Source organism: Melanotaenia boesemani, chromosome 4, assembly GCF_017639745.1.
Source record: "Melanotaenia boesemani isolate fMelBoe1 chromosome 4, fMelBoe1.pri, whole genome shotgun sequence".
Taxonomy (NCBI): Eukaryota; Metazoa; Chordata; class Actinopteri; order Atheriniformes; family Melanotaeniidae; genus Melanotaenia; species Melanotaenia boesemani.
The window spans coordinates 39,073,859-39,100,282 of NC_055685.1; the positions used below are offsets into that span (position 1 = coordinate 39,073,859).

Below are 26,424 nucleotides of genomic sequence, written 5' to 3' on the forward strand. Positions count from 1 at the left end.
CTGACTTCCTGCCGCTGCATGCCGTCGTGTTTTTATTTTGTGTTCCGCTCACAGTTAAAAAGTTAAAAAGATGGAACTGACGCAGTGTTTTACACACTCACAGACATAAAAAATAAATAGATCAGATGTACGCGGCTACATGCATGAAAACATCGAAGTACTGGGGAGAAATCTATAATCTGATTTCTCATAAACTCAGCCTGTTTACATAGACACAAGAATCTGATCATCATCTGATTTCTGGATTTATCAGATCATTAAAACCATCATGAATATCCTTTATCAAATAACTGCCATCATCTGATTATGAGAAATGGGATAAACACACCTAGATTTCTCCGCAATACTCAGATGTCTTCGTCCACGTAGACCCGTATATCTGATTTATTTAGTGGTTTTACATCTTTACTTCCTTCTTTTCAATTTTTTTCCATTTAAAGACGAAGAGAAACCATCACAACTTGAGGGGAACACAAGAATGACCAAAGGTTGGTGTGAAGCACCAGGAAGTCGGAGTGTAAATGAAGTAAAACATTATTTACAGCTTTTTAGCTTCCACATTAGCAGCTAACGCTAAAACCGCTAGCGCCGCCATGTTCAACAAAGACCAGGAACAGGAAGTTACGTCACTATGACTACAAGTGTAGATCAGGGTTTTTCAAATAATCTGACAGAAATCAGGTAATGATCAGATGTTTGGTGGTCATGGAAACGGGCTCTGTAATCACAGAATGTGGCCCCTCCTCCTCCCTCTCTGCTGTGCTTCAGCTCTGCCTCCCGATGCAACCACCTGCTGGTTACCATACCATACCACAACATTAAAACCACAGCTACTTCTGGTCTTTCTGTCGTTCATCTCCAGCAATCCATTCAGCTCCGCGGTACTTACAGCTCTCCAGCTGCATGATGCAGGTCTGAACATCCATTGGGAAGTTTTTTAGATCCATGGGACACGACAGAGTTAATGTTAGTCTGAAAACAAAGAGAAGTGAGAGCGGGTTTAAAGGTAGAGCTCTTAGACTCGTGTACAGATGTAAATGTGATGTTACTGTGTTTGTTTGGGCTGGTTGGTTGGGATGGGAGGCTGCTGAAGCTGCTGTGAACAGAACCAGGAGCCGACTGTGAAAGCTGAACTTTCACACTTTATTATTTCAGTTGGTTTAATTTTTTTTTCAATCTTATTTTGTAATTTATTTGATTTTTTGTATTTTATGTGAATAATCGTCCTAAATCACGTCATTGTGTGAGAATCTGTGTGCAGGTGGATCTTTAGATGGATTTTATTTTGTTCTTGTGGATCAGAACTAGATCGGATCACTGCAGAGACCTTGTGGTTCTGTGATCCTTCTGGATTTAATTATGTTTAATCTTTTTTACCTCACCTGCTGTTCTGCTTAGGAGTTTGGTTCTTAAACATGTTCTCTGCACAGATACTTGTCTGTCAGAAAAAAATATTAAAAAACATGGATTTTTTTCTGCAAGCACAGATTTGGTCTCATATTTAACAAACTAAAAAACAAACTGGTTTATTTGATGTTCTACCAGAACTTGTTGAAGTTCTATCAACACTCTGTTCGGTGTTCTACTAGCAGGTTGATAGATGTTCTACATTTTCTTTTTTAATGATCTACCAGATTCCTTTGATGTCTTTCTAGAACTCTGACTGATGTTCTACAGGAAATTCCTCTTCTTCTAGAAGAACTCTGTTTGATGCTCTAAATTATTTTTTTCTTAATATTTTATCTTCAAGCTGATGTTCTGCCAGAACTTATAGTTACGTTCTACCAGATCTTGAATAAGTGATGGAAGGTTTTCTTGGTCAGGTTTCTGTGAAATGAAAAAGGAGGAAAGTTGTTCCTAATCCGAGCTCCAAACCAGAGAATCCATTTTGTTCTTGGTATTTTTTTTAGAATATTATGTATTTGACACTTAGATTTTGGAAATTCCATTTACTTTGAACGCAGCATCAGTAACGCAGCAGCACAATAGAAATTCGACATAATTCTCTGGAACGAACTGGAACAGGGTGATGGTGAAGTCCAGAGTTTCTCTGAGTGACTTCTCATAAGACCGCCGGCTCTGATTGAGAACTTTTATTCAGACCTCCTGTAAAAAGTAGGCAGTAAACGTCTCCTTTAACATAAATGCAGAATTAAAGTCAAAGATCTGGGAGAGAAAACACAGACATCATCTGACACATGAAGTCCTTCCTGGGAAGGCTTTTCCTTTATTGCGTGGGAAGGGAAGGATGGACTTATTTGTTCCGATTCTTAGATTTTTAACATATTTTTTATTTCACTTCTTATGCTTCAACCAAGTGTAGTCTTGGGTGACTAATCTGCTCCACATTACTCTGGCTCACACGGGTCATTGTGCATCATGTTGAAGTAATCATGCATGTTGATGCCTCCACTGTACAATAAAAAAAATATACATGTTCTTAATTTGCAAAACAATGTTGTGTGTGAGCAAATGAAGAATATGTTTCCCATTTTTTTCAGCCATAAAATGAGACTTATCCTGATGGTGCGAGATCATGTTAGACACAGAAGTCCAGTTTGCAGCAGAGCTTTGGGCTGGATGTTCGCCTCCAGGCATGAAAACTCCAACATGGATGCACACTGCTCCTTGATTCATGAGTAAAGACCCTGTTCCAGTTTGGATCAAAGTAATCAGAGCAAAAGTATGTTCAGAGATTTTCATTAGCGGTCACATGGTTCCAGCACATGTATGTCGGAACATTTAACATCACAGAGGGAATTTATTTTTCCCGATTTGCCATCGTACCTTATAGAGTACAAAACATTCCCGTTCTTAAATATCCGGAGGAGTTTGTTGTCCGTGGTGACCTCATGAAAGTGGGCTCCCTTCTCGTTGGCAAAGAACAGATCTGGTTTCCATATGGAATCCAACATGGACGGGTCGAGGTCCAGAGAGTCATCAGGGTACTCTGCGTAGGCGAGCCTCGGGTCATTCCACTGCTGACGAAGGAAGATGTTCACACGGTAGTCCTGCGAAAAACACACATGATAAACATGTCATCATTTCATATCCGAGCTGCTCAGTCATTCTTCCTTCAGGAAGGTGTGAAGGGAAAAGGCCGCGTCAGGAAGTCATTCCAGAGCCTCGGCTTTCCGGTCATTACAGAGATTAGAGACAGGAACATGTTAGGACATGTTCAGTACACTCAGGCAGGAAATCCTGACTCTACAGAATGTTTAAATCATCATGAGAAATTTACTACCTGAACTTGCTGTGGTTACCATGGAGAACATGCAAGTATGGGCGGATCGACCGGGCTCACATCCCAGCTCACATCCCAGCTATGACCACTTCTGCCACCTTAGCTGTCATTTGAGCTGCCATCCATGCTGTGGGTCAGTGGTGTTTTGCAGTTTTCTATGCAACGCATGTACCTTAACCACAGGTTTGCCAAACCATCAGGACACCAGAATACCAGGAGGCAGCAACAGGGAAGGCAAGACAAAATAACTAATCAACTACTTCACAGAAAGAAATGGAATAACAAAAGATAAGTTATGTATTAATCCCAAGGGGAATTAAATGTGGTCTGCAGCTATTTCACCCCACGCAGTCATTCCTCTACAAAGAAAAACGACTATTAGCTTGGTGCTGAAAATTTATTTTAATTCTTCTCCTGTACAAGTTACAGCAGGTCTGTGTAAAGCTAATATCAATTACAAGTTTTTCAAGGGAAACATTGTGGAGTTACGTATATTTTACAGAAATGAAAAGGAAATGCATCAACAGCTTTGCTGTACACATTTAAAGAGACATTTAGATCTCTTCAAATCAATATTTTTATTCCTCTTTATGTTTGCTTTAATATGAATGATTGATCATTTTCTGAGTAAGAGGAGATGCGAAAAGAGTTTGTTTTTATGCACATTGCTCAGGTTAAATTCCAAAATCAAACAGATTCACCCAAAAATTCCCATTTACGCCACAACATGGGATGCTGTGCATGTCTACACAGCCTGATGGGTAATCAATCAAAGACCAAGAGAAGCTACTGCAACAAAACCAGCCCATGGTGGGACAACTCGCTGACTGGATGTGTTTATCGCTGGTGAGCCTTTAAGATTCTAAAACGATAACCTGATACGTGTAGAAGTGATGTACAGTGTTTTGCTTTCAAAAATGTTTGTAATTATTTAAACTACTGAGGAAAGAAGGAGAACATGCGTTCTTATCATGAAACATTTATTTCCACACAATGCATTTATGCACACTTCAGCATCACAGGCACGTCTTTATTCAGTAGTTTATTTTTGCTGCTTCCAATGCTGCAGAAAACATATTCCTCTGTCATTAAAACGTCATATACTTCTGCCATATGCTGCCACCCCTGAAAAATTCCTGTCCCTCTTTTGCCACCACAAATATTTTTCTGGATCTGCCACCAGATAAATAATGGAAGTGTTCCAGGCATTTCTATCCGTCCAGGAGGTTTACAATCCAGCCACTAAATGTAGTTTTATTCAGAGACTCTATCTGGTAAATCCACAATGATCCATGATAACAGCATTATTTATCACATTTCACCATAAAAACATCACCATCACTACTATGTTGCTAAGAGACCTCTATTTAGACCTGGACATGATGATGAAGCCACTTCCTGTCAGACTTTCCACCAATCAGAGAGCTTAGATTGACGGTAACATCCAATCAGGAGCAGCCAAAGATCAACCAGTGAGCAGAAAGTTCTATGTGTGTGTGAAAAGAAGAAAAATAATGCTCCTCTATGGCTGGAATAAAGCCAAGAAGACGTTTCTGATGCACGGTGGCGCCACAAAGCAGCTGAGCTGGAGTTGGTTTAGTGAGGATAGCAGGTAAATAGTAGCAGGAATAACTGGAAATGAGGAAAAAGTGGAAACATGGAAATAGTTTCTGTTGTGTGTTTGTTTCAATAACAATATTTTTTCTCCTGAAAGCCAAGACTTGAGAGAACGATGAGATGAGAAAAGGTTTGGTCACTGTTGATCTGTGTGTTATTTCTACAAAGTTCTGTTAGTAATAAATTCTGCTTTCTTCTTCTGGTCGACCTTTATGCTGCTACATCTATTCATACATTCATGTTACATCATTTACCTCCCAGTCTGACAGCTGCTACACACTGGTTTATACTGGGATTAAAAGCTGTTACAGACTGGTTTATACTGGGATTAAAAGCTGTTACAGACTGGTTTATACTGGAATTAAAAGCTGTTACAGACTGGTTTATACTGGGATTAAAAGCTGTTACAGACTGGTTTATACTGGGATTAAAAGCTGCTACACACTGGTTTATACTGGGATTAAAAGCTGCTACACACTGGTTTATACTGGGATTAAAAGCTGCTACAGACTGGTTTATACTGGGATTAAAAGCTGCTACACACTGGTTTATACTGGGATTAAAAGCTGCTACAGACTGGTTTATAATGGGATTAAAAGCTGCTACACACTGGTTTATACTGGGATTAAAAGCTGCTACACACTGGTTTATACTGGGATTAAAAGCTGCTACAGACTGGTTTATACTGGGATTAAAAGCTGCTACAGACTGGTTTATACTGGGATTAAAAGCTGCTACAGACTGGTTTATATTGGGATTAAAAGCCGCTACACACTGGTTTATACTGGGGTTAAAAGCTGTTACAGACTGGTTTATACTGGGATTAAAAGTTGTTACAGACTGGTTTATACTGGGATTAAAAGCTGCTACAGACTGGTTTATACTGGGATTAAAAGCTGTTACAGACTGGTTTATACTGGGATTAAAAGCTGTTACAGACTGGTTTATACTGGGGTTAAAAGCTGTTACAGACTGGTTTATACTGGGATTAAAAGCTGCTACAGACTGGTTTATACTGGGATTAAAAGCTGCTACTGACTGGTTTATATTGGGATTAAAAGCCGCTAGAGACTGGTTTATACTCGGATTAAAAGCTGCTACAGACTGGTTTATACTGGGATTAAAAGCTGTTACAGACTGGTTTATACTGGGATTAAAAGATGCTACAGACTGGTTTATACTGGGATTAAAAGCTGCTACAGACTGGTTTATACTGGAATTAAAAGCTGCTACAGACTGGTTTATACTGGGATAAAAGCCGCTACAGACTGGTTTATACTGGGATTAAAAGCTGTTACAGACTGGTTTATACTGGGATTAAAAGCTGTTACACACTGGTTTATACTGGGATTAAAAGCTGTTACAGACTGGTTTATACTGGGATTAAAAGCTGCTACAGACTGGTTTATACTGGGATTAAAAGATGCTACAGACTGGTTTATACTGGGATTAAAAGCTGCTACAGACTGGTTTATACTGGGATTAAAAGCTGCTACACAGTGGTTTATACTGGGATTAAAAGCTGTTACACACTGGTTTATACTGGGATTAAAAACTGCTACAGACTGGTTTATACAGGGATTAAAAGCTGCTACAGACTGGTTTATACTGGGATTAAAAGCTGCTACACACTGGTTTATACTGGGATTAAAAGCTGTTACAGACTGGTTTATACTGGGATTAAAAGCTGCTACACACTGGTTTATACTGGGATTAAAAGCTGCTACACACTGGTTTATACTGGGATTAAAAGCTGCTACACACTGGTTTATACTGGGATTAAAAGCTGCTACACACTGGTTTATACTGGGATTAAAAGCTGCTACAGACTGGTTTATACTGGGATTAAAAGCTGTTACACACTGGTTTATACTGGGATTAAAAGCTGCTACAGACTGGTTTATACTGGGATTAAAAGCTGCTACACACTGGTTTATACTGGGATTAAAAGCTGCTACAGACTGGTTTATACTGGGATTAAAAGCTGCTACACACTGGTTTATACTGGGATTAAAAGCTGCTACACACTGGTTTACACTGGGATTAAAAGCTGCTACAGACTGGTTTATACTGGGATTAAAAGCTGCTACAGACTGGTTTATACTGGGATTAAAAGCTGCTACAGACTGGTTTATATTGGGATTAAAAGCCGCTACACACTGGTTTATACTGGGGTTAAAAGCTGTTACAGACTGGTTTATACTGGGATTAAAAGTTGTTACAGACTGGTTTATACTGGGATTAAAAGCTGCTACAGACTGGTTTATACTGGGATTAAAAGCTGTTACAGACTGGTCTATACTGGGATTAAAAGCTGTTACAGACTGGTTTATACTGGGATTAAAAGCTGTTACAGACTGGTTTATACTGGGATTAAAAGCTGTTACAGACTGGTTTATACTGGGATTAAAAGCTGCTACAGACTGGTTTATACTGGGATTAAAAGCTGCTACTGACTGGTTTATATTGGGATTAAAAGCCGCTAGAGACTGGTTTATACTCGGATTAAAAGCTGCTACAGACTGGTTTATACTGGGATTAAAAGCTGTTACAGACTGGTTTATACTGGGATTAAAAGATGCTACAGACTGGTTTATACTGGGATTAAAAGCTGCTACAGACTGGTTTATACTGGGATTAAAAGCTGCTACAGACTGGTTTATACTGGGATAAAAGCCGCTACAGACTGGTTTATACTGGGATTAAAAGCTGTTACAGACTGGTTTATACTGGGATTAAAAGCTGTTACACACTGGTTTATACTGGGATTAAAAGCTGTTACAGACTGGTTTATACTGGGATTAAAAGCTGCTACAGACTGGTTTATACTGGGATTAAAAGATGCTACAGACTGGTTTATACTGGGATTAAAAGCTGCTACAGACTGGTTTATACTGGGATTAAAAGCTGCTACACAGTGGTTTATACTGGGATTAAAAGCTGTTACACACTGGTTTATACTGGGATTAAAAACTGCTACAGACTGGTTTATACAGGGATTAAAAGCTGCTACAGACTGGTTTATACTGGGATTAAAAGCTGCTACACACTGGTTTATACTGGGATTAAAAGCTGTTACAGACTGGTTTATACTGGGATTAAAAGCTGCTACACACTGGTTTATACTGGGATTAAAAGCTGCTACACACTGGTTTATACTGGGATTAAAAGCTGCTACAGACTGGTTTATACTGGGATTAAAAGCTGCTACACACTGGTTTATACTGGGATTAAAAGCTGCTACACACTGGTTTATACTGGGATTAAAAGCTGCTACAGACTGGTTTATACTGGGATTAAAAGCTGCTACACACTGGTTTATACTGGGATTAAAAGCTGCTACACACTGGTTTACACTGGGATTAAAAGCTGCTACAGACTGGTTTATACTGGGATTAAAAGCTGCTACAGACTGGTTTATACTGGGATTAAAAGCTGTTACAGACTGGTTTATATTGGGATTAAAAGCCGCTACACACTGGTTTATACTGGGGTTAAAAGCTGTTACAGACTGGTTTATACTGGGATTAAAAGTTGTTACAGACTGGTTTATACTGGGATTAAAAGCTGCTACAGACTGGTTTATACTGGGATTAAAAGCTGTTACAGACTGGTCTATACTGGGATTAAAAGCTGTTACAGACTGGTTTATACTGGGATTAAAAGCTGTTACAGACTGGTTTATACTGGGGTTAAAAGCTGTTACAGACTGGTTTATACTGGGATTAAAAGCTGCTACAGACTGGTTTATACTGGGATTAAAAGCTGCTACTGACTGGTTTATATTGGGATTAAAAGCCGCTAGAGACTGGTTTATACTCGGATTAAAAGCTGCTACAGACTGGTTTATACTGGGATTAAAAGCTGTTACAGACTGGTTTATACTGGGATTAAAAGATGCTACAGACTGGTTTATACTGGGATTAAAAGCTGCTACAGACTGGTTTATACTGGGATTAAAAGCTGCTACAGACTGGTTTATACTGGGATAAAAGCCGCTACAGACTGGTTTATACTGGGATTAAAAGCTGTTACAGACTGGTTTATACTGGGATTAAAAGCTGTTACACACTGGTTTATACTGGGATTAAAAGCTGTTACAGACTGGTTTATACTGGGATTAAAAGCTGCTACAGACTGGTTTATACTGGGATTAAAAGATGCTACAGACTGGTTTATACTGGGATTAAAAGCTGCTACAGACTGGTTTATACTGGGATTAAAAGCTGCTACACAGTGGTTTATACTGGGATTAAAAGCTGTTACACACTGGTTTATACTGGGATTAAAAACTGCTACAGACTGGTTTATACAGGGATTAAAAGCTGCTACAGACTGGTTTATACTGGGATTAAAAGCTGCTACACACTGGTTTATACTGGGATTAAAAGCTGTTACAGACTGGTTTATACTGGGATTAAAAGCTGCTACACACTGGTTTATACTGGGATTAAAAGCTGCTACACACTGGTTTATACTGGGATTAAAAGCTGCTACACACTGGTTTATACTGGGATTAAAAGCTGCTACACACTGGTTTATACTGGGATTAAAAGCTGCTACAGACTGGTTTATACTGGGATTAAAAGCTGTTACACACTGGTTTATACTGGGATTAAAAGCTGCTACAGACTGGTTTATACTGGGATTAAAAGCTGCTACACACTGGTTTATACTGGGATTAAAAGCTGCTACAGACTGGTTTATACTGGGATTAAAAGCTGCTACACACTGGTTTATACTGGGATTAAAAGCTGCTACACACTGGTTTACACTGGGATTAAAAGCTGCTACAGACTGGTTTATACTGGGATTAAAAGCTGCTACAGACTGGTTTATACTGGGATTAAAAGCTGCTACAGACTGGTTTATATTGGGATTAAAAGCCGCTACACACTGGTTTATACTGGGGTTAAAAGCTGTTACAGACTGGTTTATACTGGGATTAAAAGTTGTTACAGACTGGTTTATACTGGGATTAAAAGCTGCTACAGACTGGTTTATACTGGGATTAAAAGCTGTTACAGACTGGTCTATACTGGGATTAAAAGCTGTTACAGACTGGTTTATACTGGGATTAAAAGCTGTTACAGACTGGTTTATACTGGGGTTAAAAGCTGTTACAGACTGGTTTATACTGGGATTAAAAGCTGCTACAGACTGGTTTATACTCGGATTAAAAGCTGCTACAGACTGGTTTATACTGGGATTAAAAGCTGTTACAGACTGGTTTATACTGGGATTAAAAGCTGCTACAGACTAGTTTATACTGGGATTAAAAGATGCTACAGACTGGTTTATACTGGGATTAAAAGCTGCTACAGACTGGTTTATACTGGGATTAAAAGCTGCTACAGACTGGTTTATATTGGGATAAAAGCCGCTACAGACTGGTTTATACTGGGATTAAAAGCTGCTACACACTGGTTTATACTGGGATTAAAAGCTGCTACACACTGGTTTATACTGGGATTAAAAGCTGCTACAGACTGGTTTATACTGGGATTAAAAGCTGCTACATACTGGTTTATACTGGGATTAAAAGCTGCTACAGACTGGTTTATACTGGGATTAAAAGCTGCTACAGACTGGTTTATACTGGGATAAAAAGCTGCTACAGACTGGTTTATACTGGGATTAAAAGCTGCTACACACTGGTTTATACTGGGATTAAAAGCTGCTACAGACTGGTTTATACTGGGATTAAAAGCTGCTACAGACTGGTTTATACTGGGATTAAAAGCTGCTACACACTGGTTTATACTGGGATTAAAAGCTGCTACAGACTGGTTCATACTGGGATTAAAAGCTGCTACAGACTGGTTTATACTGGGATTAAAAGCTGCTACACACTGGTTTATACTGGGATTAAAAGCTGCTACAGACTGGTTTATACTGGGATTAAAAGCTGCTACAGACGGGTTTACACTGGGATTAAAAGCTGTTACAGACTGGTTCATACTGGGATTAAAAGCTGCTACAGACTGGTTTATACTGGGATTAAAAGCTGCTACACACTGGTTTATACTGGGATTAAAAGCTGCTACAGACTGGTTTATACTGGGATTAAAAGCTGCTACAGACGGGTTTACACTGGGATTAAAAGCTGCTACACACTGGTTTATACTGGGATTAAAAGCTGCTACAGACTGGTTTATACTGAGATTAAAAGCTGCTACAGACTAGTTTATACTGGGATTAAAAGCTGCTACAGACTGGTTTATACTGGGATTAAAAGCTGCTACATACTGGTTTATACTGGGATTAAAAGCTGCTACAGACTGGTTTATACTGGGATTAAAAGCTGCTACAGACTGGTTTATACTGGGATAAAAAGCTGCTACAGACTGGTTTATACTGGGATTAAAAGCTGCTACACACTGGTTTATACTGGGATTAAAAGCTGCTACAGACTGGTTTATACTGGGATTAAAAGCTGCTACAGACTGGTTTATACTGGGATTAAAAGCTGCTACACACTGGTTTATACTGGGATTAAAAGCTGCTACAGACTGGTTTATACTGGGATTAAAAGCTGCTACAGACTGGTTTATACTGGGATTAAAAGCTGTTACAGACTGGTTTATACTGGGATTAAAAGCTGCTACAGACTGGTTTATACTGGGATTAAAAGCTGCTACACACTGGTTTATACTGGGATTAAAAGCTGCTACAGACTGGTTTATACTGGGATTAAAAGCTGCTACAGACGGGTTTACACTGGGATTAAAAGCTGCTACACACTGGTTTATACTGGGATTAAAAGCTGCTACAGACTGGTTTATACTGAGATTAAAAGCTGCTACAGACTGGTTTATACTGGGATTAAAAGCTGCTACAGACTGGTTTATACTGGGATTAAAAGCTGCTACAGACGGGTTTATACTCGGATTAAAAGCTGCTACGCACTGGTTTATACTGGGATGAAAAGCTGCTACAGACTGGTTTATACTGGGATTAAAAGCTGTTACAGACGGGTTTATACTGGGATTAAAAGCTGCTACACACTGGTTTATACTGGGATTAAAAGCTGTTACAGACTGGTTTATACTGGGATTAAAAGCTGCTACACACTGGTTTATACTGGGATTAAAAGCTGCTACAGACTGGTTTATACTGGGATTAAAAGCTGTTACAGACTGGTTGATACTGGGATTAAAAGCTGTTACAGACTGGTTTATACTGGGATTAAAAGCTGCTACAGACGGGTTTATATTCGGATTAAAAGCTGCTACACACTGGTTTATACTGGGATTAAAAGCTGCTACAGACTGGTTTATACTGGGATTAAAAGCTGTTACAGACTGGTTGATACTGGGATTAAAAGCTGTTACACACTGGTTTATACTGGGATTAAAAGATGCTACAGACTGGTTCATACTGGGATTAAAAGCCTCTACACACTGGTTTATACTGGGATTAAAAGCTGCTACAGACTGGTTTATACTGGGATTAAAAGCTGTTACAGACTGGTTGATACTGGGATTAAAAGCTGTTACAGACTGGTTTATACTGGGATTAAAAGCTGCTACAGACGGGTTTACATTTGGATTAAAAGATGCTACACACTGGTTTATACTGGGATTAAAAGATGCTACAGACTGGTTTATACTGGGATTAAAAGATGCTACAGACTGGTTTATACTGGGATTAAAAGCTGTTACAGACTGGTTTATACTGGGATTAAAAGCTGCTACAGACTGGTTTATACTGGGATTAAAAGCTGTTACAGACTGGTTTATACTGGGATTAAAAGCTGTTACAGACTGGTTTATACTGGGATTAAAAGCTGCTACAGACGGGTTTATATTCGGATTAAAAGCTGCTACACACTGGTTTATACTGGGATTAAAAGATGCTACAGACTGGTTTATACTGGGATTAAAAGCCTCTACACACTGGTTTATACTGGGATTAAAAGCTGCTACAGACTGGTTTATACTGGGATTAAAAGCTGTTACAGACTGGTTGATACTGGGATTAAAAGCTCTTACAGACTGGTTTATACTGGGATTAAAAGCTGCTACAGACGGGTTTATATTCGGATTAAAAGATGCTACACACTGGTTTATACTGGGATTAAAAGATGCTACAGACTGGTTTATACTGGGATTAAAAGCTGTTACAGACTGGTTTATACTGGGATTAAAAGCTGCTACAGACTGGTTTATACTGGGATTAAAAGCTGTTACAGACTGGTTTATACTGGGATTAAAAGCTGTTACAGACTGGTTTATACTGGGATTAAAAGCTGCTACAGACGGGTTTATACTGGGATTAAAAGCTGCTACACAGTGGTTTATACTGGGATTAAAAGCTGCTACACACTGGTTTATACTGGGATTAAAAGCTGCTACAGACTGGTTTATACTGGGATTAAAAGCTGCTACACACTGGTTTATACTGGGATCAAAAGCTGCTACAGACTGGTTTATACTGGGATTAAAAACTGTTACAGACTGGTTTATACTGGGATTAAAAGCTGCTACAGACTGGTTTATACTGGGATTAAAAGCTGCTACAGACTGGTTTATACTGGGATTAAAATCTGTTACAGACTGGTTTATACTGGGATTAAAAGCTGCTACAGACTGGTTTATACTGGGATTAAAATCTGTTACAGACTGGTTTATACTCGGATTAAAAGCTGCTACAGACTGGTTTATACTGGGATTAAAAGCTTCAGCTGCTACCTAAAAAAAACTCTTCCCTCACCCAGCCTCCCATCTCTCCTGGGTAGGCTGGGTAACTGTTCATCTCCAACTTCTACCAGAGTCCTGGGAGCTTGAAGGTCCAGTATCTTAGCTGTTCCTAGAACTGCTCTCTTCTAGATGGTGATGTCTGGTGGTTCTCCAGGTATCTGGTGGAGCCCCTTCTCCAGCATGGGGGACACGGTCCTCAGTGCTCCGATGACCACTGGTACTACTGTTGCCTTCACCTTCCAGGCTTTCTCCAGTTCTTCCTTGAGTCCTTGGTATTTCTCCAGGTTCTCGTGTTCCTTCTTCCTGATATTTTTTCAGTGGGGATGCTACATCTATCACGACAGCTTTCCTTTGCTGCTTATCCATCATCACAATGTCCGGTTGGTTGGCCACCACCATTTTGTCGGTCTGTATCTGGAAGTCCCAAAGGATCTTAGCCCTCTCATTCTCCACCACCTTGGGAGGTGTTTCCCATTGTGACCTAGGCTTCTCTAGTCCATCATCTGTGCAGATGTCTCAGTACACTACGCCGGCTACTTGGTTATGGTAGATCTGGGGTCCTGCCTGCCGTGGTAGATCTGGGGTCCTGCCTGGTGCGGTAGAGCTGGGGTCCTGCCTGGTGCGGTAGAGCTGGGGTCCTGCCTGGCGTGGTAGAGCTGGGGTCCTGCCTGGTGCGGTAGAGCTGGGGTCCTGCCTGGCGTGGTAGAGCTGGGGTCCTGCATGGTGCGGTAGATCTGGGGTCCTGCCTGCCATGGTAGATCTGGGGTCCTGCCTGGTGCGGTAGATCTGGGGTCCTGCCTGCCGTGGTAGAGCTGGGGTCCTGCCTGGTGCGGTAGAGCTGGGGTCCTGCCTGGCGTGGTAGAGCTGGGGTCCTGCCTGGTGCGGTAGATCTGGGGTCCTGCCTGCTGTGGTAGGGCTCGGGTCCTGCCTGGTGCGGTAGATCTGGGGTCCTGCCTGCCGTAGTAGAGCTGGGGTCTGGCATGGTGAGGTAGATCTGGGGTCCTGCCTGGCGTGGTAGAGCTGGGGTCCTGCCTGCCGTGGTAGATCTGGGGTCCTGCCTGCCGTGGTAGAGCTGGGGTCCTGCCTGGTGCGGTAGATCTGGGGTCCTGCCTGCCGTGGTAGAGCTGGGGTCCTGCCTGGTGCGGTAGATCTGGGGTCCTGCCTGGCGTGGTAGAGCTGGGGTCCTGCCTGGTGCGGTAGATCTGGGGTCCTGCCTGGCGTGGTAGAGCTGGGGTCCTGCCTGGTGCGGTAGAGCTGGGGTCCTGCATGGTGTGGTAGAGCTGGGGTCCTGCATGGTGTGGTAGATCTGGGGTGGAACCCTCCAGGCAAGGTGAACAGCTTCCGTGTTTAAACATCTGTGGTCTGAACTTCCTCCATTGGCCAGCTTATTATCCCAGCAGGTATCTGATCTCTGGCAGGGCATAGCTGTTAATTGCCCAGATCTTGATCTTGCCATTGAGCTGACTTCTCAAGTCTTGCCTTACTCGTTGCAGGTATGTGGCTGTGGCAGCTTTCCTTGTGGCTTCTTCATGGTTGTCATTTGCTTGCAGTATGCTGACGTACTTGTAGCTCTCCTCAACATCGGTTATTCTGCCCTCTGGGAGTGCAGTGCCCTCTTTATGAACTACCTTCCCTCTCTTTGTTAGCATCCGGCCACATTTCTCCAGTCCCAATGACATTCCGATGTCCTTGCTGTAGATCCCAGTGGTGTGGCTCAGTAAGTCCATGTCTTGCTCACTCTTAGCGTACAGCCTGATGTCATTCCTGAGTTGATAGCCAACTCGGGCGAGAGCTCTATAAACAAGCAGCTTAGGGTTAATATTCCAACAGTGCCTTGTTCGCATCTCATGTCCAATTTCCGTGGTCTATTTCTCGCCATAAAACGCTGGTTCCTCAGTACCTGATGCAGACTTTGTTTGACCGGGCGACATCTGAACCAGTATGTTTCTCTGTACGACTGCACTCATGATGAGGTGGTTAGGCAGTAGCATTAAGGGTCTTGCCTAAGGACCCAACTGGAAGGTGTTATATATGTCCCTTGTGGGATTCAAACTCTGGTCTACCATGCCCTGCCAACTGAGCTTTCCAGCCACACATATATATATAGTAAATATGTCTTGGAGTTTTAAGGGTTAAATTAGCACTGTCAGAAATTATCAGATGTTTGCTTTAAAGAGGAAATTCAGGACTTTTTTTTTTATCTTAGGGTTAGGGAAATGGTTTGTGATAAAAAAAAAAAAGCATCTGGTAGGAGAGTCGGACTCTGTCCCTCGACAGTAAACCGAGCATCCACGTGCCAATATCACTCCATGGCTCTGCAAGCTCTGCTGAAGATATCCAGAATGCACTGTAAAAGGCATCTCTGCTCGCCATGCTCACTCACTGGAAGTGACATCACTACTCTTCCACCTCACTGACCTTCCAGCAGAGCTAGAGTCAGAACTCACAGCTGTGGCTGATGTAACTGCATAAACTGCTGCGTGAGTCAAACCTGAGTTTATTGCGAAAAACTGGGACTGATGATGACTCCCTGAACTGGAGGGAAAGTTCTGGAATTAACCCTCTCTCTGCTCAACGATGGTTGTGAATATCTTTCTGTTCCTGTAGCACCGTTTCTACTAAACACAAGAAATGTTATCGTTGCTCTGCAGGAGTCCTGCAGCTTGTTCGTCAGGGTCTTGCTGTTCATTGATGCAGAAACCTCATCAGTGGTAGAAATACATTTGGCTGCCTGCCCGTGGTGATCCTCGCCGTCCATGCAGATGTGATCTCTGCTGGCAGGTGGAGAGGCCGATGTTTCTGCAGCTCAACAACCAAACATCACAGGTCTTACAACGTTCTGCAAGTAGAGGGACGTCCCAGCATCCCGGCTGTGGATTACAACGTCACTCAGTCATGGTGAACTCTGTGGTATTGTGAAAATATAAGAAAATATGTGATGTCAAATATCAGGCCTGAGCAGTCAGAAGCCCTCTCTGAACCCTGATCTGAAAACTATAATACAACAAATGTCACAAAAAATTGAGACATAAAACAATGGAGAGATGGAACATAAAGAGCCAAATTTACATACAGAACAGCCAAAAGGAACAATATGAGATGTAAAAATTAAAAAGAGTCCACAAAGAGACAGAAAATTACTACAGAGAGACAGGAAATGGCCCAAACGAGACAGAAAACAGATGCAATGATCAGTCATAACAATAATCCACAGAGAGATGACGCAAAACACAGCAGAGATGTACAAAAACTAAAAAGAGACTAATACAACAAATAAAGACAAACAAACATGAAATAATGAGTGCGATGAAACGATCACAGATGCAAAGAGCCAGTGTGACATAGTTACGATGATCTGATGCAAAACATCTGCTTGCTTCACATCTGGAGACAACATACAACCACAGATTACTTCTGCTTGGTTTGTGGTTCTTTAGCTCTCGTCTGGGTTCTTACATCTCAGCAGGAGAGATGGGGGACCTTTTAAAACATGTCCCCGAGCCAGTGTTTCATAGCCTGTCCATGCATAACATAAAATTAAGACTCCCCCCTTATAGTGGTCGCTAGGCCTCCCACCGAGCAGAGGCCTACCACACCACACACAGACACTCTGCTCTCCTCTTGCTGTTTGGTTCTAATGAAACATCTCTGCATATTAACACTGTGGTTTCCTGTAAAAAGCAGTGTGAGAAGTGGGCGGAGCCAGCTCTACGTTTATGTGTAAACATTGTTTGGATGTTTCAGGTCAGCAGCTGGTGATTCGCATATTATAACTCTGCAGCCCTGGGGTGGGATGCTGGGGGCTGCATGATTGCTTGCTTCACCTGCTCCCTGATCCCACCCAGTAGCAGAGCTAGACTTCTTTTACATTTACAACATATTTACAACAAGTTGGAAAAAGTCCATAGAAGGTAAGCTGGTGGCGTTGGGGGCAGTATGTGGATCCTGATGTGGTAGTATGGTGATCAGTTCTGGTGGAGCCATAAGAAAACCACTAACCAGTGAGGCTAACTGGATAAAAAGGCTTCAGGTTGCCAGGAAGCATAAAGACTGGACTCTGGAGCCATGGAAGAAGGTCGTGTGGTCTAATGAGTCCATATCTACCCTGGTCCAGAGTGATGGAGCAGCAGGGTAAGAAGAGAGGAGGATGAAGTGAAGCAGCCATCATGCCGAGTGCTACTGTATAAGCTTGTGGGGGCAGTCTATGATCTGGGGTTGCTGCACCTGGTCAGGTCTAGGCTCAGGTCTAGGCTCAGGTCTAGGTTCAGCAACACTGTGTCCAAAAGAATGAGGTCAGCTGATACCTGAATATACTGAATGAGCAGGTCATTCTATCTTCCCTGATGGCTCAATGCCAGGATTCATGGCTGTGAAAAAGTGGTTCAGGGAACAGGAGACATCATTTTCACACATGGAGTCCAGACCTGAACCCCATGGAGAATCTTTGGGATGTGCTAAAGAAGGCTTTGTACAGTGGTCGGACTCTCCATCATCAATACAAGATCTGGGTGAAAAACTCTGGATGGAAATAAATCATGTGACGTTGCAGAAGCTTAACGAAACAACGCCACAGAGAAGCTGCCGGAATTAAAGCTGAAGGAGGTCCACCAAATATTAGAGTGTGTGACCTTTTGTAATGGTGGCTTCCTCCTCTTTTTGGCCAGGCAGGGCATAAAAACTATAAACTAATCTGTTGTATCATAAGTTTAAGCACAATCAGCACCATCACTAAGCTTTTCAGCATGTTTCAGGGATTTTAACACAACACAAACATGCTGACGTCCTCTGTCTGCAGACGTGTCAGCTTCAACAACACTAAACCTAAACAGCAGAACGGTTCTGACCCGGGTTCAACTTCAAATGGTTTCAGCGAGGACAAACCTGTGGCATTATCTTCTTCGCTGTGCAGCCATATCAGCGAATCACTGCTCACACACACAGACAGGGTGGATTAAGTGGGATGGAGAGATTGAGTGTAAACGGTGGTAAATCTGTTTATGTAGATGGCATGTAGCATGGAGCAACCTGGCTCTGAGCCCTTACTGGTGATGTAATGGGAACACGTTTCAAAACAATCAGCTCCTGTTTTCAGGTACTTTAAACCAGCTGATTCTGGGCAGGTACTGGGCACATCATGTCCATCATGTGGTTCACCATCTCCATGTCAGCTGACGTTCCAGCCTCTTCCAGTTCCACGTCCTTCCACGGTGGTGAAGTGTGTGACCGAGTGGAGGTTTCTGTTCCAAGAGGGGGGTGCAAATGAGAAGACAGATGGCGAGGAGGGAGAAAGGTCTTAATCCTGCTGCGACATATGGCTGTGGGTAACGTATCTGTCAGTCCCTCTCTCAGCGTGACCTCTGAACCGAGCCCAGATGACCTCTGACCCCAGCTCTGCTCAGTTCACCCACGCACCATCAGCTGACTTTAACCAGCTCTCGGTTCAAATCAATAGATTAGACACGAGCTGGGAAAGGACGGGCTCAGATCTTTGTCCAGCTCTCCATGTTTGTGAACCTGTGATATCTGATACTCTGATTACTCTGCAGCTGTGGGGAGTATCAGTGAAGCTGAGTACAGAGAGCTGGTCAGTCAGTTTGTGTGATGGAGCAGAAACGATCACCTGATCTACATGACATGATTGTTCTAAAATAATAATAATAATCATAATAATAATACATTTTATTTGTGTTGCACTTTAAATTACAGGGAATCTCAAAGTGCCACAGAAAACAGGAATAAAAAAAATCTATAAAATTCTATTTAGCAGGAAAAAAGCAAAGTCTTCAGGTAAAACAACAGATCCGACTCTACTTCTGGAAGAAGCTGGAATCCTTCAATGTCTGAGCCAACGTGTTTCACTTCTTCTGTCAGTCCGCTGCAGCACACAAACACATACAAACAGTGTTTGTGTCAGAAGGACACCCAGCGTAGCAGGCAGCACTTAGACACTGTCACGTCAATCATCCATCTACCCACCCATCCATCCGCCCATCCATCCATCCGCCCATCCATCCATCCATCCACCTCCAGGCCCAACCCTTTGCATTCGGCTCTGTTCTGCTAATATAACAGCCACAGACAGCGAGGCGTTGTTACAGACATCTCTGCATCTCCACCCGTCAGTCAGAGGCGTCACATCTGAGAAAACTCATCAGTCTGTAGTATCAAACAAGAGGAGCTTCATTTCCTCCTGTTTACAGTCTGATTATTTATTTATTCATTTATTTAAAATAATTGTTTATTTACATAACATTGCTGGACCTGTCCAGAGGGGACAAAAAAGGATAAAGAATAAACAGAAATGAAAAGGAGAGTGGAGAGAAAAAAGAGGAGATAAAAGGTCAGAAAGAAGCTTCAACCTAACAGCAGACAAGCAGCTGCTACACCTGTACAGAAACACAGCAGAGCATTTCCTACAGCTTTCACAGGTAAACTCAGCTGACAATCATCAGGAGCTCAACAACAACAAAAAAGAAACACAAAAAACAAAAACAAACATGTATCACAACAACGTACCAGAAAAGTACCAGAACACACACGTAACACCAACCTGACCTGAACCAAAGCATCTCTTAGTGTATAAGCCCACTGGACGACTCCGACTGTCAGCACGCACTTCTTCCACTTACCCACCCTCTCCCTCCACTCCCTTACCCCATAACTCCTCACCCACAGCCTCCCCTGCACTGACTGACTGACTGACTGGCTGGCTGGCTGGCTGGCTGGCTGGCTGGCTGGCTGGCTGGCTGGCTGGCTGGCTGGCTGGATGGCTGGATGGCTGGATGGCTGGATGGATGGATGGATGGATGGCTGGCTGGATGGATGGATGGATGGATGGATGGATGGATGGGTGTGTGTGTGTGTGAGATATATTGTAGGAATAAGTGTGTGCAGGCCGGACCGACTTCATGTCAGTTTGGAATATTTGCTGTCAGAGTCGGTAAACATCTGCAGCACATCTGCTATTCCTGTCTGCTCGTCTGTCTCCTCAGATCTCCGTCTCCATCTGCCTCCCTCCGTCATCGTCTCTGCACATCGCTGACGAGTCCTCTCTCAACACGTAGTTTTTAGCTTTATTTTTAGCTTTTTTCTTCTCTTTACAAAGGAAAGATAAAAGACTCCTAGAGCTGCGTCTTCTACTAGAACGATTTAGGATGAAAGTCGTGTTTTATTTACAACAGACATGAACCTGCGGCTGTTTCAGCCTGAACGATATTAAATTGAATCACCGTTTTTTCTGAATAATATTGTGATTTAATCTTTTTAATTCCAGCTTCTTTTCAGAAATCCGTTTCTAACATGAGGTGGAGGATTATCACGTGAGCTGACATGTAAACAGCTCTATATTCTAATCAGGACGTAAAGTTAAGACGTGAACGGTTTAGTTTACCCACCACATGATGCACCCTGTGGCTACAACACTGAATTTTCAGGTTTCTACTTTGTCCAAACAGTCTGATGTTATTAATCTGAATTCCACCACAGCTCCTCGTTTCTTTCTACATGTTCCTGCATCATCCAGGTGATCCCACTCCCACCATGTGAAACGCGTGTCTTCATCCAGCTGGAAATCAGACAGAAATCCTGGTTTTACTGAGGACTTCATGTCCTTCATGAAATAAGAACAGCTGGGAGTTTCATACATGTAACGTATTAGCCATTGAAAACCTTAACATCAGTAATGTCATCATATTTGACCACCCATAACGTGATAATGAAAAATTAATTTGACTGGAACACTTAGCAGAGAAGTTACATCACACTGTCAAACCTGTTACCGGCTAATTTTACATACCTGACTGAAATGCTGCCAAACAACACCATCTCTAAGAATTCCTGAAGTTCAGATCTCAGAATATGTGTTGCCATTTTAAAACTACATGGATTCTACACGTGATCCAACGCAGTAGATTCTGCTTGCTTAGCTGTGTGTTCATGTGACAGGCGTGCAATTCTCAGCACAACACCGGCTGTGGGGGAGGACGACAAAAACCGAGGGTGGGAAGCAGTTCTTTAACTTTAAAAAGAGGGCGTTTGGTCACTCTGCCGTCGGACAGACGGACCGACGGACAGACAGACTACAGACCACCATTCAGATCAGCTGACTGAGGTTGATCAATCAATAGAGTCATGTTGCTGCATTGTTCTGTTGCCTGGCAACCACTTTAAACATCAGTAGGAAATTTATAGACGCTGGCATCGACATCCCAGTGAAACTGACTTGTCGTCTGCATAAAGTTTATTCTTTGAAAGCGTCGGTTATAACGGATGTAACCATCAACTTTCAGGACCACACCACCAACGTGCTCATGTTTACTTCCACTTTGTTCTGGTTAAACTGGTGTGAACGAGGACCAGTTCACCAGAGAACACTGAGGTTCTGAGACTCCAGAGCAGAACTGTTCCGGCCTCGGGATGTGATGAACTGACTGTGTTACGGCCCATGGCCTTTGGATATGTTAATCTGACTGTATGATCCAGCTGAGATGATGGGACAGCTATCTGGATCCACCCCTGTGCCCTCCTGTGCCGTTCCTTGCCTGCAATTGGCTGGCTGTGGCATCTCCAAACCAGGATTAGCTGCTTCCTCTTCCTCCCCAGCTGGTCCTGGCTCATCAGCCCTATTTAAGGAGCAGGCTTATGATGACTCAGGTCAGCTGTGTGTATTCACCACAGTTTGCTTCACTTTGGTTTTGCCCGTCTACTCTATACTCTTTTGAGAACTTTGAGACCCTTTTGTTTAGTTATCGACTTTTGGGTTTCATTGAGACCTATTGTTTTATTCCACTTCATGTTGTCAACCTGTAAATAAATGCTTTTGTTTGTGGTTTTATGTTCACAGCCTCTTTTCCCTAACAAGCTGGGGGTTTGCAACAGGAACCAGAACAGTGTTTGTCTGAAATGAAAAACACTGTTTGGGATGTTTACTTTCCTTCCTATCAGATACACGCCCGGCCATGCTCTTTATGATCAAAGCTCAGACAGTTGGGGGTGAAGCATCAGTGAAGCCTGTCAGAGAGGTCATCAGAGCTTCAAGGCAGCAGGTATTTCTCCTCCTCATGTCTTAGCATCTGAATCAGAGGAAGACCTTCCAGACCCCAACACCGCCCCGAGTTCACATCCTGAGTTAATGTGGTCTGATCCGACAGCAGCCCATCTCTGCATCGAGGTGACCCGAAGCATTCAGCACTCCACATTAAACCTCCAGATTTATTCACGTCCTGTCAAGGACAAATGTGTTCGGAAACAAGCTGCAGAATACAGGAAGCCTTTCAGGGCTCAGATATAAAATGCATCTAACATCTCCATGTTTAATGTCTCACCAATGACCCATTCATCTTTCATCGTGTCCTAAATCATTAACATGCTGGAAGAAACAACTGCAGCTGGTTGAACTCACCATGGTGGTCTCTGCGATGGAGCCGAAGCTGTTGATGAAGATGTTACAGGAGACGTTGACTGGAGGACCTGCAGGAGCAGACAGGTGATAAATATTATAGCGAACAGAAGCAGATCGAGGCTTTTTGCTTCCAGGTTGGACTTTCTGTCCTCTAGCAGCTCCAACTTAAAGCCTCGGGCGACACGAGAACAATTTAACATGCATCCAGTTAGTGTCGCCTCAATCTTTAATCCTACTGCAGTGCAGGCAAAACAGGGCATTTTCCACCAGGGAAACGTTAATTTAAATTGAATTTTTCTCATATTCTCCTTGAAAAAAGCAAATAAATTATTTCATTAAAGTCAGAAGGAGCTGCAAGAAGACTTTCTAAAACCATAAAAACAAACTGCTTAAATCTAAAGAAATGTACTTAATGTGATTGGTAACTGGAACACGGAGCCATTTCTGCAGACAAGGACATTAAATTAACTTACTATTTATAAACCAACTAAAGCAGACTGAGCCAGGGCAGGAACAAAGCTGGGACACCGAGGATATCTGTACACCCCATAAAAACGGAAAGTCCCGACTTCTGGATGAAACTCCCCCACTTTGTTTTTGACTCTGATAGACAAATAAAACATTAAAACATGTGATCGCGTGTATTCCACATGTGATCGAGTGTATTCCACATGTGATCGTGTGTATTCCACATGTGATCGCGTGTATTCCACATGTAATCAAATGTATTCCACATGTAATTAAATGTATTCCACATGTGATCACGCCTATTCCACATGTGATCGAGTTTATTCCACATGTAATCAAATGTATTCCACATGTAATCAAATGTATTCCACATGTGATCACGTCTATTCCACATGTAATCAAATGTATTCCACATGCGATTAAATGTATTCCACATGTGATTAAATGTATTCCACATGTGATTAAATGTATTCCACATGTGATCGAGTGTATTTCGCATGTAATCAAACGTATTCCACATGTAATTCAATTTATTCCACATGTGATCACGTCTATTTCACATGTGATCAAGTGTATTCCACATGCGATCAAATGTATTCCACATGTGATCGCATCTATTCCACATGCGATCGCGTGTATTCTACATGTGATCACGTCTATTCCACATGTAATCAAATGTATTCCAATTGTGATCAAATGTATTCCACATGTAATCAAATGTATTCCACATGTGATCACGGCTATTCCACATGTGATCGCGTCTATTCCACATGTGACCAAATGTATTCCACATGTAATTAAATGTATTCCACATGTGATCACGTCTATTCCACATGTGATCACGTCTATCCCACATGTGATCGCGTGTATTCCACATGTGATCACATCTATCCCACATGTGATCGAGTGTATTCCACATGTAATCAAATGTATTCCACATGTAATTAAATGTATTCCACATGTGATCACATCTATCCCACATGTAATCAAATGTATTCCACATGTAATCAAATGTATTCCGCATGTAATCAAATGTATTCCACATGTGATCGCGTGTATTCCATCTGTAATTCAAATTATTCCACATGTGATCACGTCTATTCCACATGTGATCACGTCTATTCCACATGTGATCGCGTGTATTCCACATGTGATCACATCTATCCCACATGTGATCGAGTGTATTCCACATGTAATCAAATGTATTCCACATGTAATTAAATGTATTCCACATGTGATCACATCTATTCCACATGTGATCACGTGTATTCCACATGTGATCACGTCTATTCCACATGTAATCATGTTTATTCCATGTAAACTGTGCTTTACATGTGTTGTTTCAGTAGGGAGGAATAAGGTGAGGTTTGCTTTGACTTGTTTTGATTTGACGGGAATGGAAGCAACTGTGTTAAACAAGTCTTATCTGAATTGAACTGAAGTCAACTGAATTGATCATATTGTGATCATTTTTATCATTGAAACCTCTAGTGTGCCATGTTTTTACATTGTGCTGCGCCCCCTTCTGGTAGGCTCTGGTAACAGGCCAGTATGTGAACATGATGGAGCTGGATAAGCTTAAAGAGCTCACCCACATCTCTCTTTTCTCCTGATCCAGTTCATCCTCCCACTGATGAACTGGATCCCGTCAGGATATCTGGAAACAGTTCAGACTGCAGACATCTTCCAGAAGCTACTTTAACAGACTCTTTCACTCTTTTAAAAGTCCTCTTTGGTCAACTATAAGCAACAAAAAGAAAAATATCTTTGGCTTAAAATGCTTTAAACATAAACCATATAATACATTTTTATTTGTTCTTTGGCTCCCCCTTCAGTTACAGGCTGGAACTACGGTTGTTAAACAAATTTCTGCTGAAGGCCATACGTGTGAATTTATCTACATCTTATTCTGAACTAACTCGATAAGTACCTTTAAAGTTTGGTCGTATCCGGGCATCGTATCCAGACGTCCTCCCCATCAGTTTGTCCAGGAAGTCGGACGGAGACATCGGTGCATGTCGCGCCCTCGCAGAGCTGTCCATCTCCTTACTCTGACTCACACTGTCAACAACAAACAACAGACGTTTCATCACCATGGCGCTGTTTAACACAGCTGTTTTTATTTAAAACCCCTAATTTCACACCAGAGGCTGAAATATAAACTAATAACTCTTGACCGGTCCACTGTAGAGCTCCGATTGACCCTTCTGGGCTTCAGTAGCAGCATCTTGCTGCAACGTGACAGTCAATCTCAAACCCATAAACCTTTGTCTTGGAAGGATCCTACACTCATGATAGACGGAGGAAGACAATGTTTACTGGAATGGCATCGCAGCAGGAACGATGCACCATCTTTGGCTGTAAAGCCAACAACTCTTCTTTTTATGATTTCTGCTCCTGGAAGTAAAACACCAAGGACAGCTGTGAATGTACGGTGGCCAACAGTAGCCAAACCTCTTCCAGACATGAAGATGTTTTCATGTGTGAGTGGATCCAGTGGCCTCAGGTGCAGCGATGACTGCTCTACAGGTAACTACATGTGTACTGTCTTCTTCTATGGTGCATTTAAGGCATTACTTAAGAACCAAATGCATGTCTGGGATAAAGGAGACACATATAGAGCTTTTGGTTCATTGGTAAAACCTCTGTTAGGAATCTTGGTATAACCTTGGTTTAACCTTGGAAGCACATGTCAAGTCTGATTTGTTCTTGTTTTTATCTTATGAGAAATTTTGCCAGATTTAGCTCCAATGTGTTGCATCCTGAACTGACAGCACGGAGTGATGGGCTATGTGGGAAGACGGGACGTCACCTGCCTGCTGTGGTTTTAGCCTCCTCCAGGGCTGCTGCTGGGGCAGGAACAGGACGCTCTATCCCGAGGTATGCTTACAAGCAGCTATTCACGCTATTCATGCTTAGGTTTCATCTTGACTGGATTATTTTGCAATGCACTACACCTGTTTTAGCAAAACCTCCTTCCAACGGTCGCAAGT

General features: G+C 42.2%; 1 protein-coding gene across 3 annotated transcripts in view; it reads right to left on the reverse strand.

Annotated features, from left to right (window-relative positions):
- Window positions 1-26,424, reverse strand: part of glra3 (glycine receptor, alpha 3) — a 71,798-nt gene that overhangs the window by 19,872 nt on the left and 25,502 nt on the right. For all 3 annotated transcript variants that reach the window (XM_041983326.1, XM_041983324.1, XM_041983325.1), the window contains 4 exons: window positions 25,362-25,492; window positions 22,964-23,031; window positions 2,788-3,011; window positions 890-972 (listed from right to left, as the gene is read on the reverse strand). In XM_041983326.1, coding sequence (XP_041839260.1) covers window positions 890-972; window positions 2,788-3,011; window positions 22,964-23,031; window positions 25,362-25,492 — 506 coding nt within the window. The remainder of the gene's footprint in view (window positions 1-889; window positions 973-2,787; window positions 3,012-22,963; window positions 23,032-25,361; window positions 25,493-26,424) is intronic.